Here is a 24,159-nt window from a genome sequence, read left to right as displayed (position 1 = left end):
CCCATGATGGCTTAGGTAGAATGTGAAAGGGATGATGCTGAAAGAGGAATTCAGTTTAAAAGACAACTGCACACAGGACTTGGTAAGAATTTGATATGTGAGCCTGGCTGAAGAAGGCGTCCAGTGAGTTCTAGGCTTTTTTTTTTTTTTTTTTTTTTTGCCAACATTGCACATATGACCGAAAAAATATTTGGTGGCTACTACATATTAGTATTTACTTAAAAAAATTAATTTTCCTTGGGAGGCTGAGATAGGGGATCACAGAATCAAGGCCAGCGTTAGTGACTCAGTGAAATCCTGCTTCAAAAAAAAAAAAATTAGCTGGGTGTGGTGATGCACGCTTGTAATCCCCGTGCTTGGGAGGTGGAGACAGGAGGATCACGCAGGTTTGAAGCCAGCCGCACTGGCATAAGAGACCCTGTTTCAAAAATATAAAATAGGTCTGGGAGTGTAGCCCGGAGGTAGAGGGCTTCCAGGAACCCCAGTACCACCAAAAAAATAATAATAATAAGATTAAAAGGACAGGGGGTGTAACTCAGAGGTAGAATGTACGTATGTTTAATCCCAGAACCAAAAGGTAAAATAAAATTTTTTTTCTAATTTTCTTTTAAATTTTTTAGAAATTCAGGAGTTTCTACCTGTTATAAACTGTCTTGATGATAAGTTGTTTTACTTGTTGCCTACATCTTATAGTGTAAGATTTGTTATATAAAGAGTAATCAAGCCAGGCATGGTGGCACAGGCTTGTAATCCCAGTACTTGGTAGCCTGAGACAGGAAGATTGCAGTTTTGCGGCCAGCCTCAACTACTTGGACCCTCCGCAACTTAGTGAGAACCTGTTTCAAAATAAGGAATTAAAAATACAGTTGGAGCCGGGTGTGGTGGCGCACGCTTGTAATACCACCTAAATAAATAAATAAATAAATAATACAGTTGAAGGGGTATAACTCAGAGGTAGAGTGCCCTTGAGTTCCATTGCCAGTACTACACACAAAAATAAGTAAATAAAGTGTAATCAGTCAATAAGATGTGGCCTGATCAAATATGAGCCATTTTCCTCTGGGGTTGGAGCAACTTTTGCATAGTGTGGCCTAGTGCCCGATCCTTGATGTAAAGCACGGGGCAGTCCTGCCGTCCACCAGTGGGGAGTGGAGAGGCTGGAAGGCGGCATGCCTGCTCCTACAGAGCATGTCCCGAGTTTGATCTTCTCCTGCCTTCACCCCATTAACTCCCTAAAGGCACTCGGGATGCCACCCTGATATTTCCTGGCCCCATCTGTTTGCTCACGTTGTCTTCTCAGTGTGAACTGTCCCACTCTAAGAGAACCACGGGGTCCTTCCTTCAAAATGTTCTCCCTCCATCTAAGAACTTCCCCCAGAACCTAATTTAACTGCGCTGCACTGAGTCAGTCTTCCAGGTTGTTCCCCTGGAGGCTTTGTTTTCGTTTTTGTTTGCATTTTCATTGATACTGACATACGGTCATTTTATCCTAAAACATTCTTTGACAAGACTTTAAGTGGAGCCTTGACGGTGTCTTCGCAGGTTGGCGACAGTTAGAAGCATGCTCTCCACTGCACTCCCAGCACCACCTCGCGCACAGGATGTCTCTGAGTGAAAGTGCGGTGTTTGCCTACGAGTCTTCCGTGCACAGCACCAACGTCCTGCTCAGCCTCAATGACCAGCGGAAGAAGGACGAGCTGTGCGACCTCACGGTGCTGGTGGAGGGCCAGCGCTTCCGCGCCCACCGGTCGGTGCTGGCGGCATGTAGTGGCTATTTCCACTCGAGGGTGGTGGGCCAGGCTGAGGCGGAGCTAAACATCACTCTGCCGGAAGAGGTGAGAGGGCCATGTTTCTGCTGATTCTTATGTCTTATGGTTTCTAAAGTTTAAGAGTAAACCGTAGTCTCCTTGTTTGTTGGCACATTCCCAAGTTTCTGCAACAACCCATTTCTGTGACTTTTCATAGGTATTATTACTCTCACATTGTGAAATGATCAGTTTGGGATGTTAATATTTAATGAGCAGTAGAGAAATTTGACCCACTGTTATTTTTAACAAGATGATCAAATCACGGCACGCCCAGTGGATTATAGGCATTTGGAGAGGTCATGGCTTGGAGAAGCTGAGCAGTGTGACTTCTCCTCCCGTGGAATCTTTTCCATGATGGGCAGCTGTGATGAGGTGTAGGCTGTGTAAATTGTCCATTTTTCTCAAACATCCCTTGTTGAAAGTAGACTCTTCATAGTGTTCTTTCTCCCTTTCTTCTTTCTGGACACTGTCTTTATGCTTTGGTAGAAGTAACGGTGTATGTCTTACTGAGAGAGCCCTGTTTTTGCATACATCCTTCCTCCTAGACTGTTGTAGCTCTCAGACTCATAAATATTTCATTCTCTGTCACTGTTCTGGCTCTGAGACATCTCTTGGGCAGGAAGTACCATTTACACAGTATCAAGTCTGTGGCATTGGGACACAAAGAGCAGTGCTTCAGAGGAATGTGGAGACAGTACGTGGCACTTTTTGTGTATGATAGACCTGGGTGGGATGTTCCCTGTTGTGTACAGTTGGGTAACTGTAAGTCCACAACATAGCTTGTTGGCTGTGCTTACCTGTATGAACCTTCAGTTTGGCCAACAAATAGGGGATCTGCCAATTCATAGCAGAGGTGACGGGTGCAGTGCCAAGAAAATGACAACAGGCCAGATGTAGACTAGCCATGGACTCTTCTTCAAAAGGAACACTCTAGCCGGGCGTGGTGGCACTCGCTTATAATCCCCGCTTTTGGGAGGCTGAGACAGGAGGATCGCACAGGCTCAAAGCCAGCCTCAGTTACTTAGGCTCTTAGCAACTTAGACCCTGTTTCCAAATAAAATATAAAATAGGTCTGGGAGGATATCCCGGAGGTAAAAAGCCTTTGTGTTCAACTCCCAATACCACCCCCCCAAAAAAAAGGAACACTCCAGATCATAATGGAAATACGCTGATTATGCTTAATATTTTTCAGTTATTTAATGAGACTTTCCAAGTGAGGCAAAATTTAATTAATGGATTCATGAGAACAGATACATGTATGCACACATATATGTTAAGTATTCATTCTAATTTGAAGTATAAACGATGTTTTCCCAATATTTTAAGTGTTTCAACGTATTGATTAATGACATCCTGGGCGTGGTGGCACACGTTTGTAATCCCAGCATTTGGGAGGCTGAGACAGGAGGATCACAGTTCACAGACAACCTCAGCTACTTAGTGATGCCCCCTGCAACTCAGGCCCTGTTTCAAAAATAAAGACTAAAGTTAGGGCTTGGAGTATAACTCAGAGGTAGAATGCCCCTGGGTTCCATCCCCAGTACTAAAAGAAAAAAAAAAAAAAAATCATTGTATAATATACTCTTCTGAAAGCCTGCTTTGGTTGTTTTGAGTTATTTGAGAAAATTTCATTGAGATAATTATGAATTTATATACAGCTGAAAGAACACAGATCCTTTTAATACTTTCTCCAATGCCTGCCATGGTAACATTTTGAAAAATTAAAATGTTACAAGTAGGATACTGATATTGTGACAGTTCTCATTCTATTCAGATTGCTGCAGTTTTACTTGTGCTAATTCCTGTGTGTGTGAATGTGTGTGAAATACTGTACTTTCATTTCCTCTTGTACCCACCAGCAGTCAAGATACTGAACAGTCCCATCACCCAGGGGTCCCCTGTGTTACTTTTTATAACCACACACATGGCCTTTCTCCCTTACTCCCTTCTCCCATCTGTAACTGCTGGGAGCTGTTAACTTGGCCTCCTTTCCTAAAATTTTATAATTTCAAATATGTAAATAGATTGACTCTTTCTACTTAGCATAATTTCCCTAAGATTATCCAAGTTGTACATATCAATAATTTGTTTCTCTTTTAAATTGCTGAGTAGGATTTCATAATATTGATGTGCCCGTAGTATTTGTTTTTTTTTATTTTTTAAATATTGCAGGAGATCAGGCTAATTCCAGTTTCTGATTTACAATTTTAAGTGACTTACAAATAAAGTTATAAAAGTTCACAAATATTAGTAATATTTTGGTCGCTCTTGCAGAAATTCAGTATTTTGAATTTAATTTTATATTTTGAATTCAGGGCGAAGCTTTCTCTGTGCTTCAGCGGCTCCACTTGCCCCTCACCGTGCAGAGGCAGGTTCAGTGTGAATGTATTGGTGTCTGATTAAAAGATTCATTACCTACAGTACACACGTCTTTGCTGAAACAGTACTGAGACATGATTTTAGAACTTAGATCGCCTTTAAAATCTGAATCTTTTAAAATGTATTAGTAGAAATTAGTGGCATGAGACAAAGACAGTGGCTATGTCTCATTAAATAACTGAAAAATATTAAGCATAATCAGCGTATTTCCATTATGATCTGGAGTGTTCCTTTTTTTTGGGGGGGGTGGTACTGGGAGTTGAACCCAAAGGCTTTTACTATGGAGTCATCATGGGTCAAGAGTTCTTTCTAAGTGTTTTGCATGTAGTATTTTTTCATGCCTAAAAATCAACACTTGGGGGGGGTTGTCCATGAGGAGCTGGATGAGCGATATTTTGAACAGATATTTTGAACTCCAGTCTGTGTGGGCTGCAAATTGTGTTCATTCTGCTTTATTTATAAATACTTTTTTTTGTTTTTTTTTTGCTAACATGAGAAGCCTGTGGTCATGTCTTAGTATCTTTATCTTGTGTGAGTAAACTGTAACTTATATTGCTATATGAGGGGCATCGGTCAAGTGGAGGTTGTGGTCCTAATGGACAGGACGATAAGCATGCTTTTGCAGCCACCCTTAGTTTGACATTTCCTAGAAGAACATTTTTTTTCTTACCAAATTAAAATACGTACTTTATGCTTTTCACAGATGAGGTATACATCTCTTTATTCCCCTTCTACTTTTCTTGTTTTTGTCTACTAGGCAGCTTTCAAATGATGTGCTTCTTTTTATTTTGTATGTTAACAGGTGACAGTTAAAGGATTTGAACCTTTAATTCAGTTCGCCTACACTGCTAAACTAATTTTAAGTAAAGACAATGTGGATGAAGTGTGCAAGTGTGTGGAATTGTTAAATGTCCACAATATCGAGGAATCCTGTTTTCAGTTTCTTAGATTTAAGTTTGAGTCCACTGCAGACAAGCAAGAATGCCCAAGGAGAAAATGCTTTCCCTCTCACTGTCGGAAAACGGACGTTGGATTTCCACTTCTGGACCAGCGCGATCTAGAAATTGATGAGGTGGACGAATTTCTAGAAAATAAAGACGCCCGGACCCCCCAGTGTAAACTCCGAAGGTATCAAGGAAATGTAAAAGCATCGCCTCCCCTGCAGGACAGTGCCAGCCAGACATGCGAGTCCATGTGTGTGGAAAAGGGGGCTGGCCTAGCTTTGCCATCGCTGTGCCCCAAATACAGGAAGTTCCAGAAAGCGTTTGGCAACGACCGAGTTCGTTCTGCGGAATCCAGTGCCAAAGACACACATGCTGCTGCTCTCCAGCCCAACGAGACACTTGAAAGCGAATGTCTAGGTGCAGCTCAGGACTGTGCAGATCCGCAGGCGGTTTTGAAATGTGAAGAGAGCAAGTTAGCAGTGGAACATGAAGAAACAAAGAAGGAACTTCTTGCTTCTCAGTGTCCAGCAGAAAGTCCAGAAGTGACGCCTCTGCCCCACCGTTCTTCTGCAGAACCCCCTGGGCTCTATTCTCTGTCTCTTTTACACGCATATGACCAGTACACTGACTTGAATTTTGCTGGGATGCAAAACACAGCAGGGAAAACAGAGAAACCTGTGTCAGGTACAGATGTTCAAGAACAGAACGCATTCGGTGAGGGCCAAGATTTGCATTTGAAGTCCGACTCAGGCCCCAGGGAGGACGTCAGCCTTGCGTCCAGCGACCGGAGCAGCGTGGAGCGCGAGGTGGCGGAGCACCTGGCCAAGGGCTTCTGGGGCGACATCTGCGGCGCAGACTCCCCGAGCCCGGCGCAGTCATCACCTGCCCTGGCCAGAGATGGCCCGGAGCAGGCCCAGGCCCAGAAACGGCCCGAGTGTCCCTGGTTAGGAATCAGGATCAGCGAGAGCCCGGAGCCAGGCCAGAGGACATTCACAACCCTCAGTTCTGTCAACTGCCCTTTCATAAGTACTCTGAGTACTGAAGGCTGCTCAAGCAACTTGGAGATTGGAAATGACGATTATGTTTCAGAACCCCAGCAAGAACCTTGTCCCTATGCTTGTGTGATTAGCTTGGGGGATGATTCCGAAACGGACACAGAAGGTGACAGTGAGTCCTGTTCTGCCAGAGAGCAAGAGTGTGAGGTGAGCAGGAGCGTGTGCTTATTTCTTGTTCTAACCGCCATGACGCGATGCCGGGTCCCTCGAAGTGTGCTGCTAGGGTGGGAGCAGGCCAGGGAGGGAGGAGGAGGCTCGCTCACAGGTAGCTCTGAGATGGCGTAGTGAAGGTCAGGAGAGAGACAGATGAAGTCTGAAGACTTCCGTGTGCAAGGTTTCAAGTAGACACATTTATATTAACTGTGGAGTAGAGTCACACACGGGTGGTGCAATGGTCTAAATCCAGTGTCAGGTCCAAGAGGTGACTCCTGAAAACCATGTCATATTCTCGGTCTCCTTCATTGCCACAGGGACCGCTAACCCAGGCCAGCCACTCAGTGGTGGTGTGGCAGTGGCTAGCTGTGGGGATGTAGCTTATGATTTGAGGTTTTCTTGGATCTGGTTTTGCATGACCACTGCCTCTCTTCCCTTCCCTAAACATTTCGACTGTTACTTTGATTAAAATCTTAATGATTTAACATGAATTACATGTAGGTGTTATGATACTCATCATGCCAACCTTGATCTGTATACTCTGTAGAGAAGTCTGTATTTAATAGCTACTTTTTGTAAAATAGTAATATAAACTCAGTAATAATAAGAGCTGCTTATTTTTTTAAAAGTTTTTAAAAATTATTTTGCTCAGTTTTCAAAAGTTGAATTTTCTTCTAGCTGGAGTTGGTACTGTTTCTTTACAAATTATTTTCAATTTTATTTTTCCCCTTTCTGACATTTTACTTACTTTTTTTTATTGAGGTAACATGGGATCTTCTCTTGTAACAAGCATTTATTTATTTATTTATTTATTTATTTATTTATTTATTGGTCGTACTGGGGTTCCTGGAAGCCCTTCTACCTCCGGGCTACACTCCCAGATCTATTTTATACTGTTTTATTTTTGGAAACCGGGTCTCTTAAGCCAGCATGGCTGGCTTCGAACCTCCACGATCCTCCTGTCTCCACCTCCCAAGCACGGGGATTACAAGCGTGCGCCACCACGCCCGGCTACAACAAGCTTTTAAGCACACACGCAATATTATTCACTGTAGGTGCAATGTTGAGCAGCAGATCTCTAGAACCTACTCACTTTGTATAACTGGAACTTTATGTACAAAACAGCAACTTCCTATTTCCCCTTTTCTCAGCTCCTGGCAACCACCTTTCTACTCTGTTCCATGAGATTGACTATTTCTTATACCAGAGGTGGGATTATACAGGATTTACTCTCCTTACTTGGCTCATTTTTACTCAGTGTTCCTAGTAGCTGGTATTCTAGGTATGTGTCACTCACCTGGCTTAAAAATTAAAAACATGTTGTACAACTGGGCTCTATTGGCTTGAAAGACAAACTAAATAGGTTGCCAGACTGGCTGACCAAAGCTCGATTTGTTTTGGTTGCATAATTAAATTCCCAGTTTTATTACTTAAAAGAAAAAGTTATCTTCTCTTTTTCCCAAATTTAAGCAGATTGAAAATGACTTTCCAGTATCAAAAGGCTCTTTTGAACCATTCCTACTTTTACAAGTGAAATGTATGGCTTTTATATATGTATAGCTTTTACACATTATACATACATTAGTAAAATGTATACTGCCATTTTATGACAGATAAATATTTTCTGAAGTGCTTTAAGAATTATTAGAATTTTACCAATATTAAATCAGTGTAAAGCCAGGTGTGGTGGCACATGCTTGTAGTCCCAGTACTTGGGAGGCTGAAACCAGGAGGATCTTGGATTTGAGGCCAGCCACAGCTACTTAGTGAGGCCTTCTGCAACTTAGATCCTGTTTCAAAATAAAGAATAAAAATAGGGCTGGGGTGTAGCTCAGAGGTAGAATGCCTCTGGGTTTATAAAAAACAAAACAAAATAGTACTGCATACTAATATCATACAAAAAATAGCTTTTATTTTTGCATTGAGAAGGAGCATATTAAGAATACTTTAGAAAGAAGCATAAAGAAATCTGCGTTAAAATCTGTTTTTATTTAAAATACATTTATTTTTTATGTTTATTATATGTTTGATTTGCTAAAAATATTTGCTTCTCAATTTGTCTTCTAAACCCTCTCTCAACTAAGCTTTCACTTTTATTTTAAAAGTTTGTATAGAAGTTGGGAATAGAGAAAGACCAATCTTTTGAAAGTTTAAATTAAGCCGGGTGTGGTGGCGCATGCTTGTAATCCCAGCATTCAGGAGGCTGAGACCGGAGGACAGCTTCAGCTACTTAGGCCCTTTGCAGCTCAGTGAGACCCGGTTTTAGAATAAAGGATAAAAAATAGGACATGGGGTGTAGCTTGGAGGTCGAACGCCCCTGGGTTCCATCCCCACACCCACAAAAATAAATAAAATAAAAGTCTAAATTAAACTCTCTGGAAAACCTAAGTGAGTATCTTCATCTTCCCAGAGAGCACTTAGGTGTAATTACAAAACGCGGCCGCAGTCAAGATGTTTACTTCACATTCTAGGTAAAACTGCCGTTTAACGCACAACGAATCATTTCACTCTCTCGAAATGACTTCCAATCCTTGTTGAAAATGCACAAGCTGACCCCCGAACAGCTGGACTGCATCCACGATATTCGAAGGAGGAGTAAGAACCGGATTGCTGCACAGCGCTGTCGCAAGAGGAAACTTGACTGCATTCAGAATCTTGAATCGGAAATTGAGAAGCTGGTAAGCACGCAGGTTTCTTTTCATTGTTTGAATCCCAACCCTGTGTTTGTAGAGGAAATTGCGATTTAAATTTCTAGGTAAGATATAATGCTCAACTGAGCATTATATATATAATATATATATATATTATAATATATAATATAATAATATATTATATTATAATATATAATATAATATAATATATAATATTATATTAATATTATATATTAAGTTTAAACTGTTTTAATTACCATTTAAGAAAAATAATTTGACATTTTCAGAAGGATTCGAATATAAAAATTAGTGATGATTCTCATCAACTATTTTACTGATCCAGGTCTTCTATATGTTTAGCAAGTGGAGAACTACTGGATACTTTTTTTAAAAGATGATTTTCAAAATTAGAGATGATTTTACTCCCTACCGAAGTCTTAGTTGTGTTAGGTTAAGATTCAAGAAATTAATACAGCACTATAATCTCTCTGTGATATGTTTGGCATCTACGAACACGATTGTTCCAGTTGAGTGGTTTAAACGCGCTGGAGACCTGAGTTACTTGTTTTGGTTCATACCAAAACCAAACACCAACCAGTTATCTTTCATCCAAGGAAAAAAGTCTAATACAGTGTGGTAATATGAATAGAAGATTTTAAGATCTAATAAAAGAGTACTCACTTTGGGATCTTATTTTTTTGTGGCATCAAAAGGTAAAATACTGAGAAATAGGTTAACTGTGCTCCTCATGCGCTTCCCTTAGTGGTTGGTAGAAGTAAGCATTGGAAGGGAGAGGACAGCAAGGGGTGAAAATATCAGGAAAGCAGCCGAGAAACAGTAAAAAAAAAATTCCTTGAATGTTCAGTTTTGTGTCTCTTGTTAATTATGGCAACTAAACAGTGCAATTTAGGAAAAAGTTGTGCCTTTATATGCCTTTACGTTGAAAAATAAAATGTATTGTTTATGAATTATGCTTTGACCTAGGCAAAAATATGAAGTATGTTATGTAAAAAGATGGAAGAGAATCCAACTGTTTTATAAATGTAGGCATATTTTTAACCCTATATGATATTTTTGAATAATTAAAATTGTTAGGCCCAAACTGGAATGTCACACATTTAGTAATACTTAGGGCTGTGAGCGTGTCTCAGTCATCCCTGCAAGTGTAGCATTCTGTCCTTTCATCCAACAACTGTCAGTTGAACACTCACCTGCCTTGATATAAAGTATATAGCCTTTTAAATAGAAATTATAGCACTCTAGTTCCTGTTACGCTGTAATATAGAGATGCTTTTTATCCTGCTGGCTTATGCAGAGCTATTTGAAGTTGGCGCGGCACTGTTACCGTAGAGCACTTGTTTCTGCTCAAGGGTGAGGCGGCCGGGCCACTTTCTCTGGGCTTTCTACCCGCCCTGCCTTGGCTTCCGCAGAGCGGGAGGTCGTGGTCATGAGGGTGGCATCCTCAGTGAGGCGCCAGGGAACTGGTGAGGCTACGTCATTTCCCTGTGCCTCAGGCTGCTCATTGTGCGTGGAATACCGTTACTTCCTACTTTATAGAGAAGGTGCTCACTTACGAAGAATAAAGGAGCTAATACATCGAAAGAACCGAGTGCCTGGTGCGTCGGAAGCACTCGGGTACCATGTGTTTCCTCTCAGGGCCTCTTTATTATTTATCAGTGTTCAGTTTTTCCCCTCTCATTTGGCTCCTTCCTAGTATCTTCCTCTGAGCTTTAAACTCCGGTTGGGACCTGCCGCACCCATACCCTGTCTTTTTCATCTTAGTAAGGGGCCTTTTATGTGGTCCATAGAGTATCTACAGGTTACTTCCCACTACAGTGTAATTGCTTTCTTAACAGTTTTCATAAAATCAAAAACCAGAGTAGCCAGTACCTGTTTGCCTGTTGTGCTAATTTGACATCAAGAAACAGGAAACATCAGACAGGCACGGTGGCTCACGTCTATAATCCCAGTACATGGGAGGCTGAGACAGGAGGATCCCAGTTTGAGGCTGGCCTCAGCAATGTAGTGAGACCCTGTTACAAAATACAAAATAAAAAGGGGGCTGGGGTTTAGAAGAGAGGTAGAATGCCCCTGTGTTGAATCTCTAGTCCCACAAAGGAAACAAAAAACAACAAGAACCATTGAAAGTATGAATGGAATAGTTTGTTTTAAGGAGGTGGATGGATGGGCCTCACATAGGAGCCATGTGTAACTAGCATGGAATAAAGTAGTGGAAGAGCCGGGAGCCCGGGGCCCTCTCCAGCTCGCCCACCTCAGCGTGGCCAAGTGGTTTCTCTTGCCCTCTTGGACTAGTCCAGACAGACTATACTTAACTAAGTTCTAAATTCCCGAGGAAGAGAGCAGCTAATTGGCCTAATTAAGTGCAGGTGTCCCTTCTGCGACTAGAGAGGGGTAAAGTCGCAGAAGAGCAGGGCCCTGCCCTCCCTTCTGGCCTGGCAGAGCAGGCCGCCTGCTAGTCTGCGGCATCCTGAGCTCACTTCGGCCCCGGCCCCTGCCAGGCAGAGCCCGAGGGGTCCTGCCGAGTCGGTGTTTCCGCGCCCTTCCTGCCGCACTCACACCTGTTGACTGCTGCCGTGCAGTGCGATTGTAGAACGCACGGTGCACAGGGCAGATTCCATCCTGCTCCAGATGTCTTTGGCAGACCAAACCCAGAAAATGTGCTGCTTGTTAGCTAAGGAGAGAAAGAAAGCTGCCAGAAGTGAGAGGACTTGATGCTTCCGGTGCAGTCACGTGGTGCACAGTGACGCATCCACGCTCCGTGAGACAGCGGAGCAGAGGGAGTCCTGTCGTCCAGTGAGCCGGAGGCAGGCAGGGGAAGGGGAACTGCAGAAGAGACCCGAGGAGGCCGCAGAGAAGGGAGGAGCAGAGGCTTTTGCAGACCTCCCCGAGCTCCTGTGCGAGTTTGAAAACAGAGACCCCTGCACTGGAAGGTTTGGATTAGAGAGGGATGTTCGTGCAACAGGATCTGCTCATAAGCAAGCAGATCCATGATGAAAATCCGATAGCAAGCAAACCACCATGAATGAAGCGGCCGTCTCCAGAGGAGCCTCAGGCGGTCCTTGAGGAGGTTCCAGAAGAAGGCAGTTCCACCTGCGCTGTTGCCGGCAAGGGCAGCAGCAGAGACAGTGCTGGCCGCCCTGATCCTGTGGAGCCTTTGCTAATGTGCCTGCAGCACCGGGCTAATGCTGTCTTCGTTTGTATGCAAAAAAGTCTTGAAAGATTTTTTAAAAATTAAGTGGAATACAACTTTTAGAATAAGGACATAAAGAATATAACTACTTCCATATAGCCTCCTGGTAGTTTGTGTTTTACAAGCTAAAATTGTTACAAAAGAGTCAAAGAGTAAAATTAAAATGTATGTAAACTAAAAAAGTTATAGAAGGCCAAGGCTTGCTATTGAACAAAGACAAATATCTCTGTAAATTTAGTGTAGCCTAACGGTACAGTTACCAAGGCTGCAGTAGTCAGTGCTGCGCCTCCACGCCCACCCGCTCCCCAGAGCAGCTTGTAGCCTGCACAGTCTGGTAAATGCCCTATGTGTGCGTACCACGTTCAACCTTTTATATAGTATTTTACTGTGTATAATTAGATCTGGGGAGATGCACAAGTAGCTGGCAGGTTGTGAGAGTTGCCTCCTGTTTGAGCATAGGAACATACTGTGCAGGTCGATAGCCTCGGAGCAGTGGCTCTCCCATACAGCCTGGGTGTAGTATTGTGGGCTTTACAATCTAGCTTTGAGTCAGCACACTCTGAGTTTTGCACATGGCAGAGTCACCTAACAACACATTTCTTAGAATGTATTGCCATTGACAAGGAAAAATCATTCCAAAAAATGTGTGAGTAGTATAATCAGCATATAAGTCAGTAGCCTAAAGGAAAGTTTCCTAGTCTGCACTTGCTGGAAAAGTTAAAGGGAGATGTTTTGTTGCATTCAGCTAGTAAGTTCTATTTCTCAACCAAATGCTGTCAATTTCTAATAGAACCTTTGAAGACAAGAGATGTGTCTTTATTTGGAGGGTGAGTTGATTTTGACTTGGACCTTGATTTTGAATTTTATAATGCTAGGGGTTATCACTAATTCAGTATTGTTTTACTGTAAGGATTGAATACGCAGAATATACAAACTAATAATGCGACTTTACACTAATGAATCTACATTACTTGAAAAAAATTGAAGAGTCATTCGACTTCTACATTTGGCTTACGAAGCGCTTGTCTATATGGGATGCTTTACAAGGTCCAGATTTACTCATTTTGGGAAAGTCATTTCAGAAGTTAGAATATATGCATGTTTCTGATAACCACTTGGGCTTTAGTGGTAACCTGAGAGGAAGGGAACATTGCTTTTTAAAGAGAAGGAAATTTTAATTACCCAAATGTATTTCTCTTGCAAAGCATGACGCATCGTTGATCGATGCCGACTCCAAGGTCTCGAACACCATTTTGGTTTCTCACCTTTGTCCATTATGACAGGACCTGAGTGAAGCAAACTCGTCTGTCTTCGGTATTTTATATTTTGTGTTGGAGATGGCCTTTTATAAATACCAAGCCTGTCCTATTCACACCACTTATATTCCACTGGAAGCACTAACAAAACACACTGCAGCAGTTCTCCTAGAACCAGGTACACTTTCCTTAGACCCACACCGGCCCCGTAGGAGGGACCGGGAGCACAATTTAAAACAGTTCCCAAGCCGAAGATTATATACATTAACCTTTGCACTAGAGCGCGAGGTTTGGAATCAAAGTCTGCCTGGGCTGGGGAGTTGATTGACCTCCACTACCTGTGTCTCCTCATTGGTCATAATATGGGGATAAGAATACCGTCTCCCTGAAGGTTGGTACAAGGATCATTTGAGATCGGGGAAGGAAGAGTTTTTTACACTCCCTTGGCACATGTGTAGGGTTCAATAAATATTGGTGGTAATTTAAATTAAAATGGTCCTGTATTCTTTTTGTAAGTATGTGTGCTGGTTACTACCTTTTAAATGTTGAGCTGTGTACCAGGAAATTATCAATGAGTAAGGCAGCCAGGTGTAGTGGCACACACCTAAAATCCCAGTACATGTGGGAGGCCGATACAAAAGGGTCACAGGTTTGAGGCCTTCCTCAGCAACTTAGTGAGACTCTTTTCAAATTAAAAAATAAGAAGGGCTGGGGGTAGAGCACAAAGGTAGAATGCCCTGGAGTTCAATTCCCAGTACAAAAAAAAAAAAAAAAAAGAGGAAGACACAGACTTCTTTACGGGCCCATCAGAGCCAAGTTTGTGTTTTTTGTTTTTCTTAACGCTTCATCTTTACTCACCCGTCCCTGGCCCCCCATCTAAAATGTTAGGCTTTCAGAAAAGTTAACAGATAGCACATAAACAACCACATGCCTCCGTGTGGACAGCACAGCTAAGGACATTTGCCACGGTAGCCTGACTCCCTTGCTGTCGTCTTCCAGAGTCTTTCTGGCGGGTCTGTGTCCCCTCTCTGGTCTGTCTTCCTGTGCTGGTCGGTTCCTCAGTCTGTGTGTCTGTCTGACCCTGTTATTCTTGATCTCTTTCTGAGTCTACTTGATTGATCTTGGGTGCTCATCCTTGGTCTCACTCCAGTCCTGTCCTACTGTCTTTTCTCTCTCTGGCTTCTTGCTCTTTGTTTGAAGAGTCTAGGTCAGATTTCTCTTAAAATGCCTGACTTTTAACCCTTGTCTGATTCCTACAGCTTTAACTCTTTCTTCCATCCCTTTATTTAATGCAGAATGGAGATGTTTGCATTGTTTAGATTGAACTAGACACTGACTGGAGTTCTGTCCATCATCGGGTGTCCCCTGGGCAGGCGCAGTGTCCTGGCCCCACATAGGCAGGCGGGGTCTGCCGGATTTCTTCCTGTCAAGTGACCTTTCTTGGCTCTTATTAATTGCCAGTGACCTGTGAGGTGTTACTAGATACATTCTGAGTATCCTGTCCCTTGACATTCCTGCATACTTTAGCAGTAGATGGCCTTTACAGCGGGGTTCATAAAATAGTGGTCTTCTAATTCTTTCATGTCATTTACATCATTTATTAGTCGGCATTTCTCTTTAAGTAGGATTTTCTTTCCCTTTTTCCTACTGCCTTGTACTGTCACTGTAGACTGACTAATTTCCTTCTGATTCAGTTATTACAATTAGTACTAACCATTGGTCTTTTTTGATATTGAAGCCACCTGCTCTCCTCCTGACATGACCCCAGTGTGTGTGTGTGCTGTCTAGCGCGTGTAACGGGCTCACCTGTCCCTGCCCATTGCTTTTTTTAAGTCCTGTGTTGGACTGAGCAGGCTGACCAGTCTGCTGAGTGCTCCTCTTCACACCCCTTCGTCAGTGGACCCAGCTGGTGACTGTGAGGATGTGAAGTCACCAGTGGGTCTGTACTCTAGGCTCCCGGCAGTGGACGGAAACCATGGTGTAGAAATCATGAGTTCTGGAGAGATTGTCAGTTCAAATTTAGTGGCATAGAGCGTTCATCTGCCTCTCTTATATAATTGTATTTTACACCTGTTTTTTTTTTATCTATAGGTATTTTTATCTATCATTTATATGATAGGGAAAATCTTGGCTCCAATTCTGTTAGTATGTTCACCATTTGCTTTATTCTAAGATATATATATCAGAATATTAGTCAATATTACTCTAAATAAGTTGAGTAAAATTAAGACTTATTTGCCTTTTTGTTTTTAGATATATTCCAATATGTGGAAGTTTGAAGTTATCCTTTGTTATCAGTTTGAAATGCCATTGACTTGTTTCTGTATATCTTAGTAGGATTTTTTTCTTTACATTCTTATTTAATTTTTGAATATGTAAAGCATCTATATGGTTCAAAAGTTAAAAGCATACTGGAGTCTCAATCCCCTCCTCCCATTTTCTTAAACCTGCTTCTTATAAGTAACTATTTTCTGGGTTTTTTCTTTGTTTCTTTCTTATAAATAATATTTTATGTGTGTTATTACCCTTTCTGCCACATGGAAATATTTTATATACACTGTGTTGTTCTCTTTCACTTAAGTGATTTCTAGGGAACTATTTCTTAGTTCAGCGAGCTGGTCACTGCGTATAGCTCTGCCGTCGAACCCACTCGGGGCTGAAGCACAGTGTAGTCAGACCAGGCTCCTATCAGTAGATGTTTGGAATGGTGACCATTTTATATTTAGGATAGAGTGCTAGTCGTGGGATTGTTGGGTGAAGGGCAGGTGCACGCATGATGGCGTTAGACATCAGCCCTTGCCTTCCCTCCTGCCGTGCCTGGTCTGTCTACTCACCTCCTGGGCTAAGATTGTATGGCCAGCTTTTGGGTTTTCTCGGTTGGTGAGAATTGGTATCTCATGGGAGCTTTTATTTTCTCTCTTATGAGTGGAATTGAGCATTTTTGTTCATGATTTTAAGGACTGTTTGTAGATTCCTCTGAGTTGTTTGTTCAGATATTTTACATCATAAGGAACTGTAAGTGGCTATTTTCTAGCAGTCTGCACTTTCTACACTAAATTGTCGCTGTCGTCTGGGTCTTTTGGTGCTAAATTCTTATCCTTATCTTGATTGGGTGAGTTATAGTTGTAATTTTATTTTTTGAAAGAATTGTGTATTTGAATGAAATTGTACACCCGTTGTTTAGTATTTTTAGTTATAAATTTGTTTTGTTGGTATAAAATGAAGATGGCACCAAAATGCCAATTTTATTTATGTTTTATAAATCTATGATGAAAAACATAGATTCTCAAACTTACAATTTATACAGTGGCTTTTAATAAGAAAATGAAAATACATCTAGATCTAGGTACCAGGAAATTGACAGAACATTTGGGAGGGATCTTTAGTCATGACGTCATGGAGTGATTGGATTACTTTTATTTATTTAACTATGAGTTATTATTGTGATTGCTAGCCTAATAAATCTGTTTTAAAATTAGAGTGAAATAGAAACATCAGCCAGCTGCCTTGAAACTTAGCTGTGTAGGAATGAGCTTGAAGTGTAGAGGGACAGAGGGGAATATTTGAGTATAGGGATATCATGGTAGGGTTCCAGGGCTGTACCTGTCTCTTTTAGTTGCTGTGAAGAAGTCATTTCATATGGGACATCTTTAACAAGTGATGTCACCTGTGGTATAGGAGTTAGAATATTTAAAGATCATGTGGATATTTAAATCGAGATGCAGACATTGGCTGGTGTGGTGGCGCACGCACGCTTGTAATCCCAGTACTTGGGAGGCTGAGACAGGAGGATGGCAGGTTCATAGCCAGCCTCAGCTACTTAGTGAGGCTCTCTACAACTTAGTGAGGCCCTGTTTCAAAATAAAGAATAAAAAATAGGGCTGGGGTTAAAAATAAATAATAAAAAATGCCCTTGGGTTCAATCCTCAGTACTTAAAAAGAAAGAAAGAAAGAAAGAAAGAAAGAAAGAAAGCAGAAGGTACAAAGTATTCATAGTCTTAATAACATTTGTAGGTTAAGTAGTGATTCTAATCTGCAAGTAAAGCTCAAATAGTCATTATTTTGTTTAAGCATATTTAATTTGAAAGACCAACCAGCACTTGAAATTTTTTTGTTGCCAATTAAAAGATTCATCCCAGTTTTGATAGAGGAATCAATGACTGAATATCTCTGATTAGAGTAAGATGTTTCTCCCTTTCTTTTTTTTTTTCTTTTTCTTTTTTTTAAATTTTTTTTATTGGTGCACTGTATTCATACATCATAGTAGGATACATACTTTTGTAGACATACATGCACACTTTTCCCAGTCAGCTCCCACCCAATCCCCACCCCATTCTCTCCCTATCCCTCCATCCGATGCTTGGCTTAGTAGTTGACATCTAGTATTATGGCAATTCATCTAAAATTAAAAATGATAATCTCACATAACAGTTTCATTTGTCTGATACCAAGCTTTTGATGACTTAAAGATAACATTTCAATATTTCTTTTTGCTTTCTTTCTTACCAGAGAATATTTTTTTTCTATTTTTTAGGTGAAACTATCATATATTTATATATTTATTTTTCAGAAAAAAATCTATCCTAATATGGAATATGGATTCTAGATACCCAAAACAATCTTGAAAAAGAACAAAGCTAGAAGATATATATTTTCTGATTTCAAACCATATAAAGCTACAATAATTGAAACAGTGTAGTACTATTCTAAAGGCAGATATATAAACCATGGGAGTTAAATAAAAGCCTAGAGCTAAATTCTTCCCTATATTGTCAAGTTATTTTTGACAAGGTTTCCACGAACATTTGGTGGAGGAAATAATAATCTTTTCCCTAAATATTGTTGAAACATAATAATTACATGGAAAAGAATAAAATTGGACCCTTACCTAATCCCATATACAAATATTAACTCAAAATAGATAATAGACCTAAATATAAATCTTAAGATTATAAACTTTTAGGAGAAAATCTGGGTCATTAAACCTCACAACATTGAAATTGGCAGTGATTTCTTGGTTATGATTTCAATGGCACAGGCAACAGAAGAGTATACAAACTCCCTAAAAAATAAAAAAAATATTGTATATCCAAAGACAATGTAAACAGAGTTAACAGTTACTAATAGAATGGGATAAAATATTTCCAATTGCTATTTCTGAAGGTATATTAATATTCCAAATAGAAATCCTAAAAATTAGCAACAATAAAAGCAAACAATACAATTCAGAGATAGGTAAAAGACTAACATAAATAATGAATCTCCACAGATAACCAATCTTAGTTGTCTGTTGGATGGAAAATCTTGTTTCTCTAGTTCTGGGGTGTGTTACCTATTTCTTCTTTGTAGTTAATCTCTTTGAGTATTTTCTCTAGTGCTGGTTTTGAAGACATAAATTCCTTCAGTTTCTGTTTGTCATGGAAGCTTCTTATTTCTCCATCTAATTTGATAGAAAGTTTTGCTGGGCAGGAAATTTTTGGCTGGAAGTTGTTTTCTTTCAGAATTGGGAATATGTTACTCCAAGCCCTTCTGGCTCTCATAACTTGGTTTGGGAAGTCTGGAGTGATTCTAATTGGTTTGATTCTGAATGTCACTTGGCCCTTTGCTTTTGTTGCCTTTAAGATTCTCTGCTTGGCTTCCACATTGGTCATTTTGACAATTATGTGGCGTGGGGATCCTCTTCTCCGGTCCTGTCTAAAGGGAGTTCTATAAGTTTCCTGGACCTGTGTATCAACCTCTTGCTCTATGTCTGGAAAATTTTCTGCTATTACTTCCTTGAAGAGATTGTTGATCCCTTTGGTTTCACTTTCTTTTCCCTCCTCTATTCCAATTATTCTTAGGTTAGCTCTCTTAAAATGGGCCCATATTTCTTCAATATCAGATTCCTGCTGTCGGATATTTTTTTCTAGATTAGAAACTATGCGTTCATTTTTGGATTGCTCATCTTCTAAGAGCGAGATTCTGTTCTCCATGTGTTCTAATCGGTTGTTTGTGCTTTGAATTGAGGCCTTTACTTCATTATTTGCATCCTTTATCTCTTTTTGGCTCTCTCTGAGTTCTTTTCGAAGCACCTCTATTATTTCTATACTTATTTTCCTGATTTGATCTTCTAGAAATCTCTGATTTTTAGTTTTATCGGGTTCTGATGTTGTGGGGTTGTGGACATTCATTGCTCCAGTATTATTCCTCTTTCCCATGATTTCCGATGTTTATGCCTTCTCTGGGTTCTTCCCTTGGGTCACTATGACTTCACTTAAGGTGTTCTGGATCTCGAGTCAGTAGTATCTCAGACCCCACTACTCCTTTACTGGGTTGTATCACAGAGTCTTCGACCCAGAGAGTCGATAGAGGCTCTGATAGAGGCTCTGTGGGAGGTTCCAGGTTGCATGCTCTCCTATGGTGTGATATCTCTGCCACTGCCCCTCCCCCACTGGGTCAAGTCCCAGGGAGTACAGTACTGGGATTTCTCCTCTGTGGCCCGCAATTTGACTCACTGTTCTTGAGTACGCAGATGTAGCTGTAATGGCCTCGCTGAATTCGGTGCTGCTGCCGCTGATGGCAATATATCGCCACTGCTACGCCCTCGGCTGTGGGGCTGGCGTTTTTCTTCTTCGTTTTGATTTCCACTCTGAATCCCTGCAGCGTGTGCTGAGCTCGGCCACTGGGAGCTTTAGATGCTCTCTGCGTGGAGAAATCCTGCCTGGCTGTTCCGCAGCGGCTCACCTCGGCTTGCTGTAGCCATCCCGTGAATTCGCCGGTGCCGCCGGCAGTATGGCTCTGCTGCCGCGTTTGCCGCGTCCTCGGGCGTGAGGCCGGTGTATCTCCTATGTGGCTCTGTTCTCAGTCCGCTTTCTCTCTGGAGCCTGGTGATTTTTTGTTTCACTGGTGATGGTGTTTTCTGGCTATGAAAGGCGCTGATTTTGTGGTAATGGAGATTTGTTGTTAGCGGGGCTCTTAAGCCCCGCTTTTCTCGGTCGCCATCTTCCCGGAAGTCTCTCCCTTTCTTCTAAGAGCTTCTGAGCTCGTTTGGATTGGCTTCTGAGAGGCCATAAGAAGTAAGGGTGCAAATTGCACAGACCGTGTTCCTTCCAGGACAAGTGGTGGTAGGTACTGTTCTTGCCTTCTCTGCACCTGCAGATTTGTTTTACCTGAAGACTGTTTTGGTCAAACCGTCTAAGACAGTATTGATCTCTTTCTCACACTCTCTCATTTTTGACCTATCTTTGTTTTGAAACAAAGCTGTTTTATAGAAATTTAAATGATCTTGGGAATACTTTGCCCAGTAAGAATAAAAATTTACTTCTTTGTGTTCACTGCATAGCTTCTCAGAATAGTAGGTTGCCCCAAAATATATATTTTAAAACTATCAATAATTAGAATCTCTCATAACTTTGTAGAAATATTTTGTGTAAAACTATGAACACTACTTTTATATAAAGCAAAGTTCTCTGCCTTTTTCAGGGATTTTGTGCTAGAAGTGACTCTAAAGGATGGTAGTAATTGTTTAGTACTATGAAATGACCAGTCTCAGTGTAAACTGGTACCAAGTCTCCAGCACCAGGCAGCAAGCAGAACACGACCTCTGATTTTCCAGGAGTTGTCATAGCTTCATAGAAGTAACCTTTGACCTTCTATAGATGTGTATTTGGCTTTACAAACAGCTCAGTTATGAAATCCACCTGCTCATTATAGAGTAGAAACAATAAAATGGTAGAGTGGGAAAGGCGAGGCGGGATGAGGATACTAACAAGAGATGGTTTTTAGCAATAAGAGACAGGGACAGAAAGGTGGGAACCAAGAAAACCTGAACAATCCTGTAGGAGCAAAAGGTTTTAAATTATAATAGCAAAAATAGTAAGTGCAGAATCACCCCCTTCCAGGTTCTTCACACCTGGGCCCTAGCTCTCTATGTCTGGACACGTGAAACTGTCTCATCTATTAAATGGATTTAATGTTACTTAAATCAGAAGAAGTCTTGGTGTGGGAATTATATAGCAGAGAGTGCATATTTGAGAACATTCTACATAATATCAGGCACAAAGTAACTGCTCAGGAAAGCAGTCATTACTTGAGTCTTGTGGTGATGTGAGCCTCAGTACTCTGTGCACTGAGCGTAATTACGCTGTCTTGTCCTCGTCTGTCCACAGTGTCTAGTTCCTACTCACTTATCAGCAGTCTGCAAATCCACAAAGCTCTGAAAATTTGTCTGTCACAAACTTCTGGCCCAAAACTGAGATAAATGGATAGCAGACCATTATAGAGTTTTCCCCTATTTTTTGCATTATGTCCTGTTTCGCTGTTTTGTTTAAACATGTAAAGATGTTTAGTGGTGGGGTGTTGTCCCAGACCTACTGGAGAAATTATGTGTGCAACTATATTATCTATCCAAAAATCTAAAAAATTCTCAACCTCCATATGAGTCTGACTCCCAAGAGTTTCTGGCAGGAGATTATGGCCTTTTGGTAGTTTTTGTTTTTTTGGTACTGGGGATGGAACCCAGGAGCATTCTTCCGCTGAACGATATCTCAGCCCTTTTAATTTTGAAATAGGATTTCACTAACTTACAGAGGGTCTCATTAACTTGCTAAGGACACAAACCTGAGTTCTTCCTGTCTCAGCCTTCCAAGTACTGAGATTCCAGGCAAGTACCATCTCACCCAGCTTGCCTTTTGACACTTATTAAATGTTCAAATTTGAATAGAAAGGGGAATTGCCCTGCGATTTTTTTTTTTTTCAGTACTGGGGATGGAACCCAGAGACATTCTACCTCCAAGCTACAGCTCCAGTCCTATTTTTTCTTCTTTAATTTGAAGCAGGGTCTGAGTTGCGAAGAACCTCACTAAGTAGCTGAGGCTGGCGGAGAAACACGATCCTCCTGTCTCGGCCTCTCAAATGCAGGGATTACAAGCCTGTGCCATTACGCCCGGCCCTGTGATCTCATTTAGTGAGCTGACACTGTAGAATGTTTGATCCACTTAGGAATGCTGATGGAGTAAATAAGCATGTCATCATCTTCTCTTCCCCTCTTCACAGCAACACGAGAAGGAGAGCTTGCTGAAGGAACGAGATCACATCCTGTCCACTCTGGGCGAGACAAAGCAGAACCTCACTGGGCTTTGCCAGCAAGTCTGCAAGGAAGCAGCGCTGAGTCAGGAACAAATCCAGATCCTCGCCAAGTACTCGGCCTCAGATTGCCCGCTTTCCTTCTTAGTTAATGAAAAAGGAAGAAGTCCTCCCGAGGGCGAGCTCAGGTTACCAGCGGTCTTTGGTGTGTCTGAGGGGCCTCCGGGCGGGAGGGGCAGCAGCGAGGCGGGCTGTGCACTGGGGCCGGAGGCCCAGCCCACTCCCACCACCGCCATGGAGCCCGCCCGGGAGCAGACTCAGCAGAGCGGTGGCATCTCGGATTTTTGTCAGCAGATGACCAATAAATGCACAACTGACGAGTAGGCGCTCCACTGCTCTCTGCCCTCGAACGTCCTGCTGAAGTTTCGGTGTTACCTTGAAGGCCCAACAAGGCTGTCTCCGGCCTAACAATATGGTTTCCCCCCAGTAGCCGTCTGTTCAGGGAATTCCTCTGAGTCAACCCTGATTTCTCCTTGATTATGTCCATAAGAGACCCAGAAATACTCACACTCAAAGAAATAACATGTGAAAATACAGTAAGCCTTTAAAAGTTGTGTTTTAAAGGGCAAAAATCACTCTCCCCGGTATTCAGAATGACTGAGAGAAACTGCAACATTATCAGTGGTGGCAGCCTGAAGCATCTGTGGCTCGTTCCTGCTAACAGCGCGATCCACAGAAGTTTAAGAGTCTGACATTTTTGCAGTGTACCGTACTGGTTTCCCATTGCTTTCCCCCAAAACAATGGCAATAAGGGTCCCGGTCTACCCAGAAGCAGGATGTTGGCACTGAGAATATTCAGGTAGAGCTGCAGTGTGAAAAATCCGTCATTTTCCCCAGTTCCTTGAGCTTTCCTCTTCACAGCCTCCTCAGCCCCGACCTTGGTTGGATTTTGTTGTGACTCGTAAGCTGCCGGGAGGACTCGCTGCTTGGGCAGGTGGTCGGCCTGAGGGGAGGTGTCTGCTGCTCCTCCCTCCTAGTATGGACTCTAGAATTTCTGGCTGCATAAATAGTAATAGGTGTCATTTGTCCTCTCTTCTTTTTCCCTTCTTCAGTCTCTTCCACATCTGGGCCCAGTGTGAACTTTGTTTCCTGACACCCTTGTCTCTTGGAAGGAAACCTTGGACTCCAGGGTGCCAGGGCCTGAGGGAACCCAGGAGAACATCCCAACATGCATGGCCTTTCACTTTTCCACCACAGACCACAGATGCCAGAAAGGCAGGGTGGAGGGTGGGGTTGCAGTGCCTACATTTACCAGGAGTATAATTCATTTTTTCATCCTGTTTTTTAAGTCCTATAGTATATTTGTAAGAAGCATAATTGTAGTCAATATGTATCTGCAGCTCTGCAGGTTTGTGCAAAAGGATTAAACTTGATCTTGCTCCATTAGGGCTTTGTATTTGGGAACCAGGTTTAATAATTCTTTCCCCAAATTTGATGTGGCGTAAAGGCACACAAATCCTTTGACTTGGGCCTTTAAAAAGAATCAGTCTTTGTGTGTGTTTCGACCCTATTATAAAGGATATTTATAATCTCAGTACCTGGTCCAGAATATCTTGCAGTGATTCTTAATCATTTTAGA

The 24,159-nt window shown here is 41.8% G+C and overlaps 1 protein-coding gene across 1 annotated transcript; it reads left to right on the top strand.

Moving 5' to 3' along the window:
* Positions 1–1,601: 1,601 nt before the first annotated feature.
* On the top strand, positions 1,602–22,904 carry BACH1 (BTB domain and CNC homolog 1; the record flags this gene model as incomplete). The annotated part of the gene is made up of 4 exons (XM_080695443.1): positions 1,602–1,835; positions 4,990–6,333; positions 8,811–9,017; positions 22,491–22,904. 4 exons carry the CDS (start codon positions 1,602–1,604, stop codon positions 22,902–22,904), a joined length of 2,199 nt encoding a protein of 732 aa, XP_080551569.1.
* Between the last annotated feature and the right edge of the window lie 1,255 nt (positions 22,905–24,159).

The sequence above is a fragment of the Muscardinus avellanarius genome, assembly GCF_963383645.1.
Source record: "Muscardinus avellanarius genome assembly, chromosome: 5".
Taxonomy (NCBI): Eukaryota; Metazoa; Chordata; class Mammalia; order Rodentia; family Gliridae; genus Muscardinus; species Muscardinus avellanarius.
The sequence above is the reverse complement of the archived record's forward strand: the minus strand, read 5'-3'. Positions and strand labels throughout refer to the sequence as shown.